Below are 14,566 nucleotides of genomic sequence, written 5' to 3'. Positions count from 1 at the left end.
TCACACAAGTATTCTCCAGTTGCATATGCAGCTTCAAAACACTTCCAAGGGGGGATAAGACTGTCTCTACCTACCTTAAAGAAGTCAAATATATTGCTAACCAATTGGCTACAGCTACACAAACCTCTCTCCAATGAGAAAATGAATGTCATTCTATTTCGCAACTTGGGTTCAGACTTCAAGAACGTTGTGGCTGCTCTTGCCACCAAATCTGAAGCCATTTCTTTTCCAGACTATCATCGTCTTCTTATAAGCCACAAGCTACGACTAAAGGCGGCTCAAACTGTGGTTGAGGCTAATGCGCATTAGGTGCGATTACACACGATATTGCTCCTCACCATAATGGCAATCTAGCTTCTCTTTCCCCAAAAGGTCACACTTATCCTCCATATGGCCCGAATCAGAGATCTCACAAGAAAGAGAAATGCCAGATTTGTGGTAAGTTCAACAACACCGCCCCTCGGTCTTTCTACCGGTACACATAATATTCCACTAAGGTTGCCACACGGGTTACTCACATGATCGGTATTTTCCCAACTCCTGATCTCAAGCATAGTCCTCCCCTGGGAACATGATGATGAATTGATATCCTAACACGGCAGCAACAGACCACATCACACTTAACTTGTCAACCCTTGACACTGCATCGGACTATATGAGTACAGATACTTTACACATGGGTAATGGATTGGTCTTCTAATCTTCCATATTGGGTCATAGACACTTGTTAAACCATTTTAATACCCCCTTTAAACTCTCCAATGTTTTACATGTTTCAACCATCACTAAAAATCTTCTTTATGTTCATTATTTCACCAAGATAACTCTTGTTTCTTTTAATTTCATCCTCACCACTTTGTTGTCCGTGATCAGGTAACGAATGTGCCACTACTCCAAGGGGATCTTAGAGATGAGCTATACTAGCTACCAACTCTACAACCTCCCACTAAAGCTCCCGCTATACAAGTTCACCTTGGCAAATGTGCTCCTTCTGATACTTGGCATGCTTGTTTGGGCCATCCCAATAATCGTCTAGTTCGTCATTTGCTCCATGCTCATTCCTTACCACATTTCTATCTTATACCCACACCATGTTCTTTTTGTTTTTTGGGGAAATTGCATAAGGTTTTTTTGTTGCCTTAAATTTTAAATTTGAATGAAAAACTGAAAAAATTAAAATCAATTGAAGCACATTTTTAACAATATGGTTAAGTGTCCCCATACTCAAGGTGGCCAGCCAACAAATCTCTGCAGTCTCCGGTGTCGGATTTGATCAACAAAATGAAGGTCCATTCCTCATAGGTAACGGCTTGTCGGTTAGATTGGATAGACCCATGTTAGGTTTCACAAGTAGTGTGCTATTTGTTCGTCGAATTTGTCGGCCAGTCTTTTTGGTCCCTACCACATGTTACCAAAGCATGTGTTGAATCACAAATTTTTTTGAATGGGGGCAATCGAGGTTAAAGAGGCCATGCAAAGGATAAATATAGGTAAAACTATGGGACCGGATGAGATTCCAATCGAAGTTTGGAAGAGCTTGGGAGGACATAGAGTGAATTTGTTAACCAAACTATTTAACGAAATTTTGAATATAAAATCTATGTCAGATGAGTAGAGGAGAAGCATAATGGTTTCGATTATAAGAACAAAAGGGATGTCCAAAACTGCAATAACTGTAGAGACATAAAACTTATGAGCCACACCATTAAATTGTGGGAAAAGGTTATTGAAGCCCACCTAAGAGAGAAAACCAAGGTATCAAATAACCAATTTGGTTTTATGCCAAGGAGATCCACAAATGAAACTATTTACCTCCTAAGGAAGCTTATGGAAGTTTTTAGAGCCCACAGAAAGGACCTCTATATGGTCTTTATTGACCTAGAGAACGTATATGATAAAGTATCGAGAGAGCTAATTTGGCATGTCCTAGAGAAGAGAAGGTGTAAGATTAACTATATAGATATAATTAAGGACATGTACGAGTGAGTCGTGATGAGTGTCCAAATGACAGAGGGGCATTGTTACAAATTTCCAATCACAATTGGGTTACACCAAGGATCTGCTCTAAGTCCTTATTTGTTTGCACTCATTATGGATGATCTAACCTGGCACATTCAAGACTCGGCTCCATGGTGTATTCTATTTGCTGATGATCTTGTGCTGATAGATGAAACTGTGGATGAGATTAACACTAAACTGGAGCTATGGAGATTAAAATTGGAATCAAGAGATTTTAGGTTAATCAGAACGAAGACAAAATATATGATGTACCCCTTCAGTTAATCTAGAGGAGGGGAGAGAGTGGTGAAGTTAAGGGAATAGGAACTACCTCAGAGGAACTGTTTTATATAGATGATGTGCTATCCCACTCCATCAAGCTTATCGCTCTATCTCGCGTAAAGGAAAAGTCTTATGCATCATTATGCTTGTTGGTTGGGCCTTCAACTCTTTTTATAGGGTTATTGATTTTTCTCATTCCCTATTCCTAACAGGTCTCGTCCATGACATGTACGGTATGACCATATGTTATTCATTGGTTTTAGAACCATTATGTGTTCAAAGTCTTTTGTTTCACATGTCTTTCCTCTCTTTTTTTTTTTTTTTTTTTTTTTTTTTCTGATTTTGACTATTTTTATCCATACCTTATGTTTTCGTTCTATTTTAGATGAATGGAATTCTATTTTAAAATAAAAAAAAGAACCCAAATTTTAGCAGTCAATAGAATAATTCTGGATAATGATTACAAAAATTTCTCTTTTAAGGTTTGAAAATATCTACTTCCCTTAAAGTTCCCTTGCAACCAAACCAAGCTTCCAAGAGTTTTTTTTTTTTTTTTTGGATAGAAGAGCCTCAAAGAGTTGAAACCAAGGGATATAGGTCTCAATGTGTGCACTGTGCGAAGAGTCGGTCTGGAAACATTGTGATTTAATTCATTTTTGAAGAAGTTGGAACACAGTATTCTACGTACCCGATTAAATTTAATTAGCGAAGGCTTTTACTTATTTAACCTAAACAGGCTTAGAGGTGTCTAAACAACCATAAATGGGAGAGAGAGCGAGGGCCAGAAAAAACAAAAAGGGTAAAAGGGGGATGGGGACCTGATTGACTGATTGCTTGTGGATTTGATGTCGTCTATTGTCGTTAATCTGGCGCATGGTCTAAGCTCCCGGTGAAGTAGAGTGCCAGGTCTAAGTTCAATAATGGAGATACAAAATAAATGGGCTTGGGCTTGGGCTTGGGCTTGAACTTGGGCTTGGAATTTCTTTTGATGTAATCGGGCTTCAAATACGTAGTATATAATTCTGAGCCCGTGTAGCCCAGTACCTGTGTCGGTGCCAGTTAGGTGGAACTGTCGCAGCAGGTATATATTCTCTTTAACAACATCATCCGAAACCTCCATTAACTTGTCCCATTCTCTTCGGATAAAATATTTGCAACATTTTCTAAAATCCTCAAGAAAAATTTGAGCTTCATCAGTGTAAAAAACATAAACTAAAGCCGACGGGGGAAGAGTTTGAGAGCCCGAGTGATGAATGGTACTGATCTCCTGTTCCATTCCGCAATGAGATCCTCTTCAATCGGGCGCCCAGGGCACATCTGATAATTGAAAACCCATTGAGGTCTGTGCTCGTGTGTTGAAATATGTATTCAATGTATTCAATTGCATGAGACATCCAACGAGATTTTAGAGGATCTGAATCCATTCATAAGCTAGCTTGTCGATGCAGAGTTTATAACTCACATCATCATTTCTTTTATATGATTTATTTTGCTGCTGCTGTTTAGGGACGGATTTCCAGTCTCTATCATATGAGAGAGAGTGAGAGAGAGATTAATTATGTAATTGGATACAAATTAACCACTAAATAAACCAGCTAACTTTGTTACGTACAATAATCCTGTAATTGTTTATAAAGAATTAGATCGGACCGTTAATTCGTCTCTTTCATTGTGATGGAGACATAAAATCTGATTTCTGTAATGCAGCTTCACAAACAATGTTGTAGCTTTATAATAAACAGAAAAGATAAAATGACCCTACCATTTATACAAAGTTTACAAGCAAACAGTCCTCTTTAGGTAGTAGACCCCTCAAAATATTGTATAAGTTGGTGGTCATAACATTAAAATGCCAACCCCATGAATTATAAGCAATGCATTCCAATGTTAATTGTAAGTTCACATTTATCAATCTGATTATTCTCCATAGGGGTGTCAATTCTAGGCCAGGCATAGTAGGCTCGACCGTTAAAAGCACGAATTGGCCTGACCCGATTAACAAATATGAAAGATTCTAGCCCATATCAATTATAATTGATCGTTCTCGATATGTTTAAAGCCTGCTTGGCACTCGTTTAGAGCCCGATTCATGACATGTTAAAAGCTAGAAAATGGATGCCCTATCAGGATTGATCCCGACATTTTAAAGTCAGCTTAGAGCTCATTTAGAGCCATTTGCTAAGCTTGACACATTTAAAGCCTGATTATAGATAAATATGTGATTAGTCCATTAAACTTGTCTAAAACCCATTTAGCCTGATTAAAGAATGATATCCCGATTATAAATAAAATTATGACTAGCATATGGGGACTGATTACCTAAATGGAGTGGTCATAGTGTCCTAAGGTAGAAAAACCTAATTAGACTCGACTGAAACCGACCTGATCCGACCAAAACCGGCCCAGCATGACCTATTGACAACCCTAATTCTTCATACCAATCTGATTAGTTAAGAAGGCCCACAACAAATTGGACGGCAGATCGCAATGCGGGTCTCTTCTTCTGTAATATCAAAGATACGTACAGTGCGTAGTTGGTGGGGGCATACAACACTGTCATTGATCCACATAATCCCACTACATTTGCTAGCTGCCATATTGGTTAGGGAATATCCAGTTTGCACCCCACACTCAGCCACATGGTGCCAGGCTGCCAGCCAAGAATGAAAGTTTAAACTTTTGGATTTGTCATTTTGCACTTTCAGACAAAATTGTGTTAATTAGACATTATACCCCTAGAGGTTAAATTGAGTTAGTTGGGTTGGATTGGGAAAATATCTGGTTAGGAGTTAGGACCAATATTATTAGCAGGTCCGTATTATTATTATTATTATTATTATTTTTAATCAAGGTGTTTGGACCAATGCATAACTTGACTAATCTTCGAGGAGACTAGCGCAGCAAGCCATCGCCATGGTCTCCACTTAAATCACCGATACATAGATAAAAAATCGAATCTGAGTCTGTGCACCTATCCACACAATCTCCAATTCACCCTAACCATTTAGGCAACCGACGGATGAGTTTTAACCAAGGTGTCCGGACCAGCTTACGCCCTCCTCGACTAAGAATCGATATTAGTCAAGCCAACACTTATAAATTCGGGCTGATTTAAACTAGGGTAGTATTATTTATCTTTCGGATCAAGCTTTACATTAAAACCAATTTATGGTGTTGAGCACAATTTTATTTCCTTATACATGGTAGGGGATTAGTCCCAAAGTTACGAGCCCTTCTTAGAACCAATATTAAGCATTAATGGTTCAATAGCAATAACAAACATCAACATCAACGGAAAATAAATAGAGTGAAATTCTGGAAGTCTTAGGGAAAAGTTTACTACATATTATGCATTAGATCTGGAAATATCCTTCTATAATTAATTAATTTGCTTTTATTAAAAAGGTTTGTCCTAACTCCTAACCAAACTCTTAAGAGTATAGACAGACAGCTCATTCAATCATACCCAAAATATTCCCAACCTCAAGACCCCCCACACCTTATCCCATATATATAGAGGTGTACCTCCACCTCCACCTCCACCTCCACCTCCACCTCCACCACCCCACCACCTCCTCCTCCTCCTCCAGGACTAGTTCATTACTAACTAACATATCCATGGCTTCCACTTCTCCTTTGGCAGCCATTCTTCTAGCTTTAATCCCATGCCTCCTCCTTATCACTCCTCAGGCAGAAGCCCAATCTGATCCGGCAGCTGCACCCTCCGGCCCTGTCAATCTCACAGCGGTCCTTGAGAAGGGTGGTCAGTACACCATCTTTATGCGTCTCCTCTCAACCACCCAAGTAGGAAGCCAGATCGAAAGCCAGCTCAACAACTCCAATCAAGGAATGACAATTTTCGCTCCAACCGACAATGCCTTCAACAGTCTCAAGGCAGGTACACTCAATAGCCTCTCACAACAAGATCAAGATGAGCTTGTATTGTACCATGTGTTGCCTCAGTACTATAGCTTGGCAAATCTTGAAACTGTGAGCAATCCAGTGAGAACTCAAGCAGGTAGCCAAAATGGAGTTGATGGACTCAATTTCACTAGTTCTGGGAACAACCAATTGAATGTCTCATCTGGGGTAGTAAATACGCCAGTCAACAATGTTCTTAGAATGCAATTCCCATTGGCTGTCTATGAGGTGGATAAGGTGATGTTACCTAATTCTTTGTTTGGTGTTAAGGCACCTGCGGCAGCTCCAAAGCCAGCCATAGCCACTAACACATCAACTCCGGCGGTGGCAACTGGTGGAGAGCCAGATGCAGCTCCGGCGAAAACCAACAGCAATTCTGGCTCCAACGGCAGGAATGTGGGGATGGGCTTGGTGGCTGGGATTGGATTGATTTGCATGGGGGTTCTACTACAGTGATGACAGGGAGAGATGCCCCATGCTCATGCTTGGCGACTGATAGCTGCTTGTGAATAACTTGTGCTTGTCTCCATTGTTCTGTTTTTTTGGTTTTGTTTTTATTTTCCCTTTAATTGATATCTTGATTGATTGTTGTTTGTCAATTGTAATTGATATGAATTGCATTGTGAAGCTTGCCTACCACATGAGTTGCACTCTCCATATTTTCCTTTCATCTCTTTTTCAGTACTTAATTTTTGGTTATATGGCAAATAGATCGAGATTATTCTCATTTCCTTGTGTATTTTTTGAACCTCATCACCTCCTTAGTATGTGTACATATCATGGTTAGGTGATTATATGTGTTATTTTTCTCTCTATCAACTCTTAGACTGTGTTTGATAGTCATTCAGAAAAATGTTTCTGATGTTTTTTCGTTCTATGGGAATAAAAAAATGGAATAAAGCATTTGGTGTCAACTTGATATTTTTCTCTTCTTTTGGAAAAAAAAAAAAAACTATAAATGCAAAATGAAGGAACGACAAAACCTTATTCCATCATTTTCATTTTGTTTCGAATGCAAAATAAGTGAAAACTAGAGTAATCATCCTGAAATAAGTACACCAAACACTATTTTTTTTTTTTTGTCTTAAGATGGCATTTTGACATAGAAACTAAAAATTCTAATTTTAACATGAAACATTATTTTTTAAACTGAGTGACTACCATACACAGTCTTAATCAACTACCCACTTGGAGAGAGAGAATTACCAACCCCACACGGAAATCCACCATTGAATAAGGATCATAATTCCTCCTCTGACTTGTGGGTCCCCCGTGTTTAGAGGTGGATCTGACTCGTTTGATACCTCAATAGATGGTGGATGCTCATGTGGGGAATTTACCACATGGGGAAAGGATCTATACTCGGCTGTGCATCCAGTTTCCATTCTCCAACGATGTACTTCCCTTCTCAAATGATTTATATTGATGTGTCCCACACTCCTATTGGACCCACATTTCGGTTTATTGGGTAGATGAGATGGATGTTATTAATTTATGGCTTTTATGTATGTGTCTGAGAGATCCATGGCTTTTATATGCGGTGTGTGTTGTGTGAAATTTGGTTTAATTTGTCCATGGGAAAACGTAGAAGAGAAGAATTAATGAAGTGTCTTGGTTTTGATAAAAAGAACTCACTATTTCTTAGAAGGAAGAATGTTATCCATTAGTATGTGTCTATGTCTAGATATAACGGGTGTGAGAAAATCACATTATTCCACATTGAAGATGTTTTCATGTATTCTCCCATTGTCTGTGCCCATTGATGTGTATTTGCACTTATGGGTAGTGTTCATTATGCTTTTGTAGCCAGTATACCAATGTACAATTCAATGAAAGGCATTAGGGCAGGGCAACGTGGTCTTTTCATGCTTGTTTGTGTCGGGACAAAAAGGCTCGCAAGTGATCAAGGTTCTTTACTCCAAATTGTTAATAAAATAAAATTGGTTATGTTGAAAAATACACATTAAAGATGATAGGAATGTCCATGGATGGGATGGGATATGGATAAGTTTCATTGGGCAATTGGGGGTGAAGAATAAAGAGTTTTTGGTCCGGGTAGGCCACACAACCTTGTGTGGTTATACATTTAGTTGTGCGATATTGAAGTATGACGTGATACTTCTTTTGCATATTTATCAAATTAATGAATTGGATTGCGATCTTTTAATTTCAGTTTTAAAGTCAATTATTCCTTCCATGTGATTGCACTTCTAAGTAGATCGTTATCAAATTAATTAGGATTGAGAATTGATAAGATTGAGCTAGTTTTTTCAAGGATTAGCTGAGGTGCATGTAAGTTAATCCATACACCTTAGTTAACGAAAAAAAAAAAAAAAAGAATTGATAAGGCTGATATCGATTCAATCCAACAATACTAATCGATCAAATCCAAGACTTAGAACTATGCTCCTATACAGTCATGTGCCCTTTTGGTGGTCATCCCACTTGCTAACGTCATTTGTACCGAAATTTAACATGTAAACAGAGAACCGTAGTGCTTAGGGTCTACCTATCAAAAAGCATAGGCCATTGATTTGTTCAAGCAAATTGAAAACGTAACCCCAAATTTGAGAGTTATACTGTGTGCCATCACTTGGATCCTTTCACCACCCCTTGCCCTTTACTTCATTACATGAACGCAAGTGCCCTTCATATTCCACTTGTGAAATCTGGTTGCTTAACATTACTATATTATTAGTCTAATATTATTTATTTATTTATTTTTGTGTATGTAAAAGTCATTATTCCTTTCATGTCAACCTTTACCACTGACTATTAAACTCACTCCTCTTACTTTTCAATTACTTTTCAGATCTCCACCGTTGGCGATATGGATATGTAACTTGGTCCAAAACTTTAGCTACGATTAAATTATGATATAGACAATTTAACTAGGGACTTAGTTGAACCGCCATGTGATAATTATTGATAATGTGATAAAATCCATTCTTAGTATGGGCATGCGGGCCTCAGTCATTCATTATTTTATTTTTCAATAAAAGAACATTTTTGGTGGTAAAATTTCACTAATGAGAGGGTACATATAAGCATAAATAGAGGGTGAGTTTATGTGAGTTTCACAAAGGTAGGGACGTCAATTTGTCACCCTCTGTGTTTGGGCCCATATCAAATAAAATAGATCAATAATCGACTACAAGAAATAAAACATTTGCGACACTTTTTTTAACGACAGACCAAATATCACAATAAGCTTTACTAGTTAGCTTACCTGTGCTCCTCCTAGCATTACTCTAAATAATTGGCATCAATTATTCAATGTCCCCATCACATTATATAATGAAAAGGAATCAGAAAAGAAAGAAACTTACAATATCCTCCAAATGATTGAAAATAAGTTAAGGTGAAGACAAGATTCAATTCAAAGATTTAACTACCACAAACCATGGTCCTTACCAGCTGAGAGCCTAAAACAACTAGCATTTTCTATCTCGAGATTTGGACAGCAAGGACTCATCCCTTATTATTTTTTTTTTCTAAAAGAAAACACATATACATTGTATATTAACATCCAGTACTACAACCCTCCTAATCCTCCAAGGGAAGATAATATTCTATCCAATAGAGAAAACCACCATGTGTTCCTCGATGGGTTTATTCCCTTTATGGAGTGAAAGCTTACAGTTGTACAAGAAAGTTATAATAATAGCAAGAAAAAACAAGGAATGAATGTCTAAAATACATGAGAAAGAAAAAAAAAAAAAACTGGTTCTCTTCCAAATCTTTATGCAAATCTCTATCATTTTTTTTTTCCTAACGATAGGTATCCAGGTCTTCGGCCTGACTATTTTCATGGGTTCATACTGACCCCATAACTGCATGAACCAAGTTATACCGAGGTTGGATGAAAACTATTACTTTCACTAAAAGCAGTGAAGAGCACTAAACACCCAAGTGTGAGTGACCCCAAGGAGGTAAGAGGAGTCGAACTTAGAACCACACATGCAAATCTCTATCGCATGCCTTCTTTGTTGAACAAAATGTTGTCACAACCCAGTCAGTAGTCAAGTTGCTGCAACCCCTACTTGCAATCAAAGAAATGAAATTTTGAAGGATATTTTTAAAAATATTATTACTTAGAAGGATATTTATAACTCAAGGGGAAGCTGTTTTTGCACACCTATTAGATTCAAACTCTATTTATAACCTCTTGCTCTCATTATGGGTTGAACACTTGAATATTAGAACATAAAAGTTGTGTACCTTTAAGTTATCTTTAAATTTGGTGAAAGAATTAGGTCAATCCGGGTTATGGAGAGATATCTCTTTTTAGTGAATAGTGGTTGGAGTCTGGCTGACCGGATATTGTCGAGTCTCTGCTTCTTGAATGTCCGAAGTAGGGTGGTTGGTTGGGGGTTGAGGTGGTCGATTGGTTATGGACTAAAATTTTTATTTTGTGGTTTTAAGAATTATGATGTATGGATTTTGATGTTTCAGGATGTGCTCAAGAAACGGAAATCAAAGGATTGCAACAAGGAATACAAAATGTATATAGTAGAGTTTGTATAGGAAGATATAGTGGCTTGGATTGATTGAAAAAGGATCCATCCATGGACCCAAAGAAATAGGTTCCCTGAGCTTGAAGTGCTCTATCTCTATCTCTATCTCTATCTCTATCTCTATCTCTATCTTACTAGGTTACAAGAACAAAACCTGTTTCATTTTGGTTGGCATAATTTATGAACTTTCAGGGTTGTCACAGGCAGTGGATCCAATTAATCCTAATAGTTTCTTGAGGCTTTGTTTGGTTGCAAGGGGAATGCAAATTTTTTATGTAAATTGAAATTTTTTCCTAGGAAAAATAAATTTAGATGTTTGATTGCAAAGGAAATATATTTTACATGTAAAAAAAATTTCACTTATACACTAAAACTTCACTTTTTATTTCCCCACTAAAATAGGAAGAAAAAAGAAAACCCTACTCTCATGATCTCTCTCTCACTCTCGCGACTCTCACCCCACTCATGACTCTCACCATGCAAGTAGGGTGAGGCGATCTCTCTCTCACGCAACACTCATCCTGCTCGAGTAGGGTGAGACGATCTCTCTCTCACGCAACTCTCATTCTGCTCGTGGCTTTCCTTCTCAACAAGATGCTGCGTTTGGTTTGGTTTGCTTGTAACTAAGTTGTTGGCTCTCTTCCTCAAGAGAAGAATTTGGAATCTCTAATCCTCAGGTTTGATTTCTTCTTCACTTATGTTCGTTCTCTTCTTCATTTTGTAACTAAGCTGTGTATTTTTGCAACACATTGGTACATGAGTATTGGTCCTGCTAGTCAAGTGTTTGATGAAATGTTTCATAGAGATTTGATTTCTGTTAGTTTAAACATCAAACCCACCTTCACTGCTCTGTGATCCAAACCTTGTTCCATACCCATGCTCCATTGTTGGATTTCCTACAAATTTTTTTGCTATACAAATACAAGAAATAGGTTTTTATTTGGAAATGTCGCATACACCAACTCTCCTTCGAACGAGTGGGGGCCTTCTGAATCAGCAATGACATGCCTGCTGTGTAACAACCTAGGAATTTAAAGCATGTAATTACAGGTCAAATGTCACTAGCAATGGTGACAACTGAGAGCCGTAAATCTACAAATTAAACCAAGACCAGCCTTCTACAGGAGCCAAAACTTTGAGTCATTTTGTAACAGCTGGGCTCTATATTGGGCCACCCATTGCCACCACTGATCTATTGGAGATAGTTATAATCCGTGTCAGCAATAGAGTTGCAACTTGGGCTGGGATGGGCTGGGTTGGGAACAGATGAACTACCAAAAATATTATGTTTCCTCCAACTACCTCTATCAAAGAATGTTTATAAGATGGTTGGTGAACAGAGATGTCTGGCTTTCATTTTCTTTTTTAACTCACTAAAGCAGTTGAATTGAACCCAAAAGCAGGTTCAGCATTGAACCCAAAAGCCTCTCATTTCTCTCATGTCAAGTGCTCCATTGAAGCAACATGCAGGATGAGAAATGTGATACCTACTTTTTAAACCCGGTCTAATTACACGGTTGACCCGGTTTAACCATGCAGGACCCGAACCGGAGAGATTTAAGGCGGGTTTCTTATAGACCATGATGGCAAGGGTGACTTTGAACACCGGTTGGCCAGACAAGTCCGAGTCAGTGCCAGAGGAGACGGGTGTACCCAAGCCATGTACATGCACATATCATAAGGCCATGTATGAATAAAGCTGGTATGTAGCCGTATCCTAAAGCGCATACGTATAATATATCCTGTGCCGAGGGTGAGATTCATGCCGAGAGTCGAATTCCACCAAAATCCCACTTGTTGGCCAATTTTCGGCCCTCAGGTGGGCGGTCACAGGTGGGCGCATCCACCCACCTGAGTGACCCACCCATGTGCTACTAATGATTTTAAGAAAGTATAAATAGCATTAATTGTGTTTTTCCGTATCTCATTTATTACACGGAAAGTTGGTGGGAAGATTTAAGAGGAGAGAGAGAGAAGGGAGAAAAGAGAACGAAGAAGAAGAAAGGGGAAGGAAGAGGAAGAAGAAATGGATTTAAGCGGCACCAAGGTTTGATCTTCCCATTCCAACGCTGGAAGAGTGATCTCCAACACGAGATCTACGTTTAGAGGTGAGCGAAGGCTATATTCCTTAAACTTTCACCCTACCCAAGTAAAACCCTTGATTTGGGTAGAGTTTCTTGAGGTCTTGTAAATCCCCCTTGAGATGATGAATCTAAGGTTTAATAGATGGTATATGTGTTGATTTTGAAGGATTTGAGGAAGTGTTTACAAGATTGTGAAGCATTGGTGATTTCTTGAGCCAAGACGTGGTTTTGGGGTTTTTAAAAGAGTTCTTGAGCAAAGAAGGTAAGATGACTTCCATTCCTTAAATCTAACCTAGATCTAGGTTAGAATCATCTTATGAGACCTTGAATGTGTGGAAAATGGGTTTGGAAAAGCCCCATTTGATTCCCCAAAGGTTGGGGAAGGTTTCGGAGAAAATGGTATTTTTTCGCCAAGACCGGTGGGCCAAACGGCCCGCTTGAGGGCACCCACCTGAGAGGACAGACCCTCGGGGTCAATCGGTGGGCCCCTACCAGTGGGCCGACCGGTGGGCCGACCTGCCCGCCGATCATGACCGATGGGTCAGGACCGGTGGGTCGACCCGCCCACCTGTGAAGGCCGGTGGGCTGTCCGACCCACCTGAGAGGCTCCCAAAGTGATTTTTACGTCCGAATGGACCCAAAACGGACGTGTGACCTTCTTTTAGGATTCTAAACGTGATTTTGTCATCAAATCTTGTTAGTGTTGACCCCAAAGTGGTGAAATGTTAACCCCATTCACTTGTGATAGGTTCACCAAAATTTACGTTTCTCGCACCGGATCTCACCCGTACCGGGCGTGAATCTTTGTACACAACAGGTAAGTGGGGAGAGGACGTTTGGCCTTATTTTAAGGCTTGTTTGGCATTCATTAAATTGTATCTAGACTAGCCATGTCATCATGTAAATTATATGTAGCTTAGCCATCCTCATATATATTGTGACATGTGTGTTGTGTTTATTTTCTCAATGTCAAATGATGATGTGATTATGTGATGAACGATGACATCATTATGCATAATGCATTAATAGACTAGATGCCATAGTCGGCTTGGAAACGAGTGCATTGGTGGCCCGTGGAATGGGACGCGGTGGTATTATGCAATCGTACTATGTCATGTAGGAGCATGCGGTTTAGGATTATCATCTTTCCCGTGCTACGACCCTTCCCAACAGGGGTTGAGGTGTTGGGTTACCATTTCGGGGGAAGCAGTGGTCACGGTTGTCGGGTCACTGTGGCTATTAAACATACGCCCAGCTGGTCATTAGGACAGTCGAAAACCTCGGTGGTGTATTCAAGAGGGCCAATCGTACTGCTTTTAAATTGTTGGAGTTAGCACCTTTATTTTTTGTCATTTACTTTTATGTTGAGAGCCGGTGGTCGGCATGCTTTACTTTTCCGAGTACTCACGATGGGCCTTCTCCGACAGCCCTATGGGCGTATCGCGGGATGGAGTTTACGGCTCGTACCCGGAGTATACGCGCACTGTGGTTGTAGTAGCATTAAACCCAAGACTTAGTAATGTTGTTTAGGTGGATGTGATTTAAAATGAATTGCATAGCATATAGTGCGTATGGTTGTGATTGTTGTGTGGACTGTTGTATGGTCCTCCTTTTCACTTACTAAGCTAGTGAGTTCATCCCACGTGTACACCTCTTTTAAATGATTTTGCAGGTCACTAGCCTGAAGATCAAGGGTCGAGCCCCACAGTTAAATTCCCTGAAGAGGATTGGTGGGTCCCCGAGGAATATAAGCACGGCATGGAT

At 39.3% G+C, this 14,566-nt stretch overlaps 1 protein-coding gene across 1 annotated transcript; it reads left to right on the top strand.

The window, feature by feature from the left end:
• The first annotated feature begins 5,775 nt into the window (after positions 1 to 5,775).
• LOC122078893 (fasciclin-like arabinogalactan protein 9) lies at positions 5,776 to 6,840 on the top strand. The gene has a single exon (XM_042645085.1). The coding sequence runs from the start codon at positions 5,899 to 5,901 to the stop codon at positions 6,655 to 6,657; it is 759 nt and encodes a 252-aa protein (XP_042501019.1). The 5' UTR covers positions 5,776 to 5,898; the 3' UTR covers positions 6,658 to 6,840.
• The last annotated feature ends 7,726 nt before the right edge of the window (positions 6,841 to 14,566 follow it).

Source organism: Macadamia integrifolia, chromosome 5 (assembly GCF_013358625.1).
Source record: "Macadamia integrifolia cultivar HAES 741 chromosome 5, SCU_Mint_v3, whole genome shotgun sequence".
Taxonomy (NCBI): domain Eukaryota; kingdom Viridiplantae; phylum Streptophyta; class Magnoliopsida; order Proteales; family Proteaceae; genus Macadamia; species Macadamia integrifolia.
Note: the sequence above shows the minus strand (reverse complement) of the source record. Positions and strands in the feature narration are given on the sequence as shown.

What these genes read in the sequence shown, in the direction of transcription:
- LOC122078893 (XM_042645085.1), top strand. Translation starts at nt 5,899, where the DNA reads ATGGCTTCCACTTCTCCTTTGGCAGCCATTCTTCTAGCTTTAATCCCA.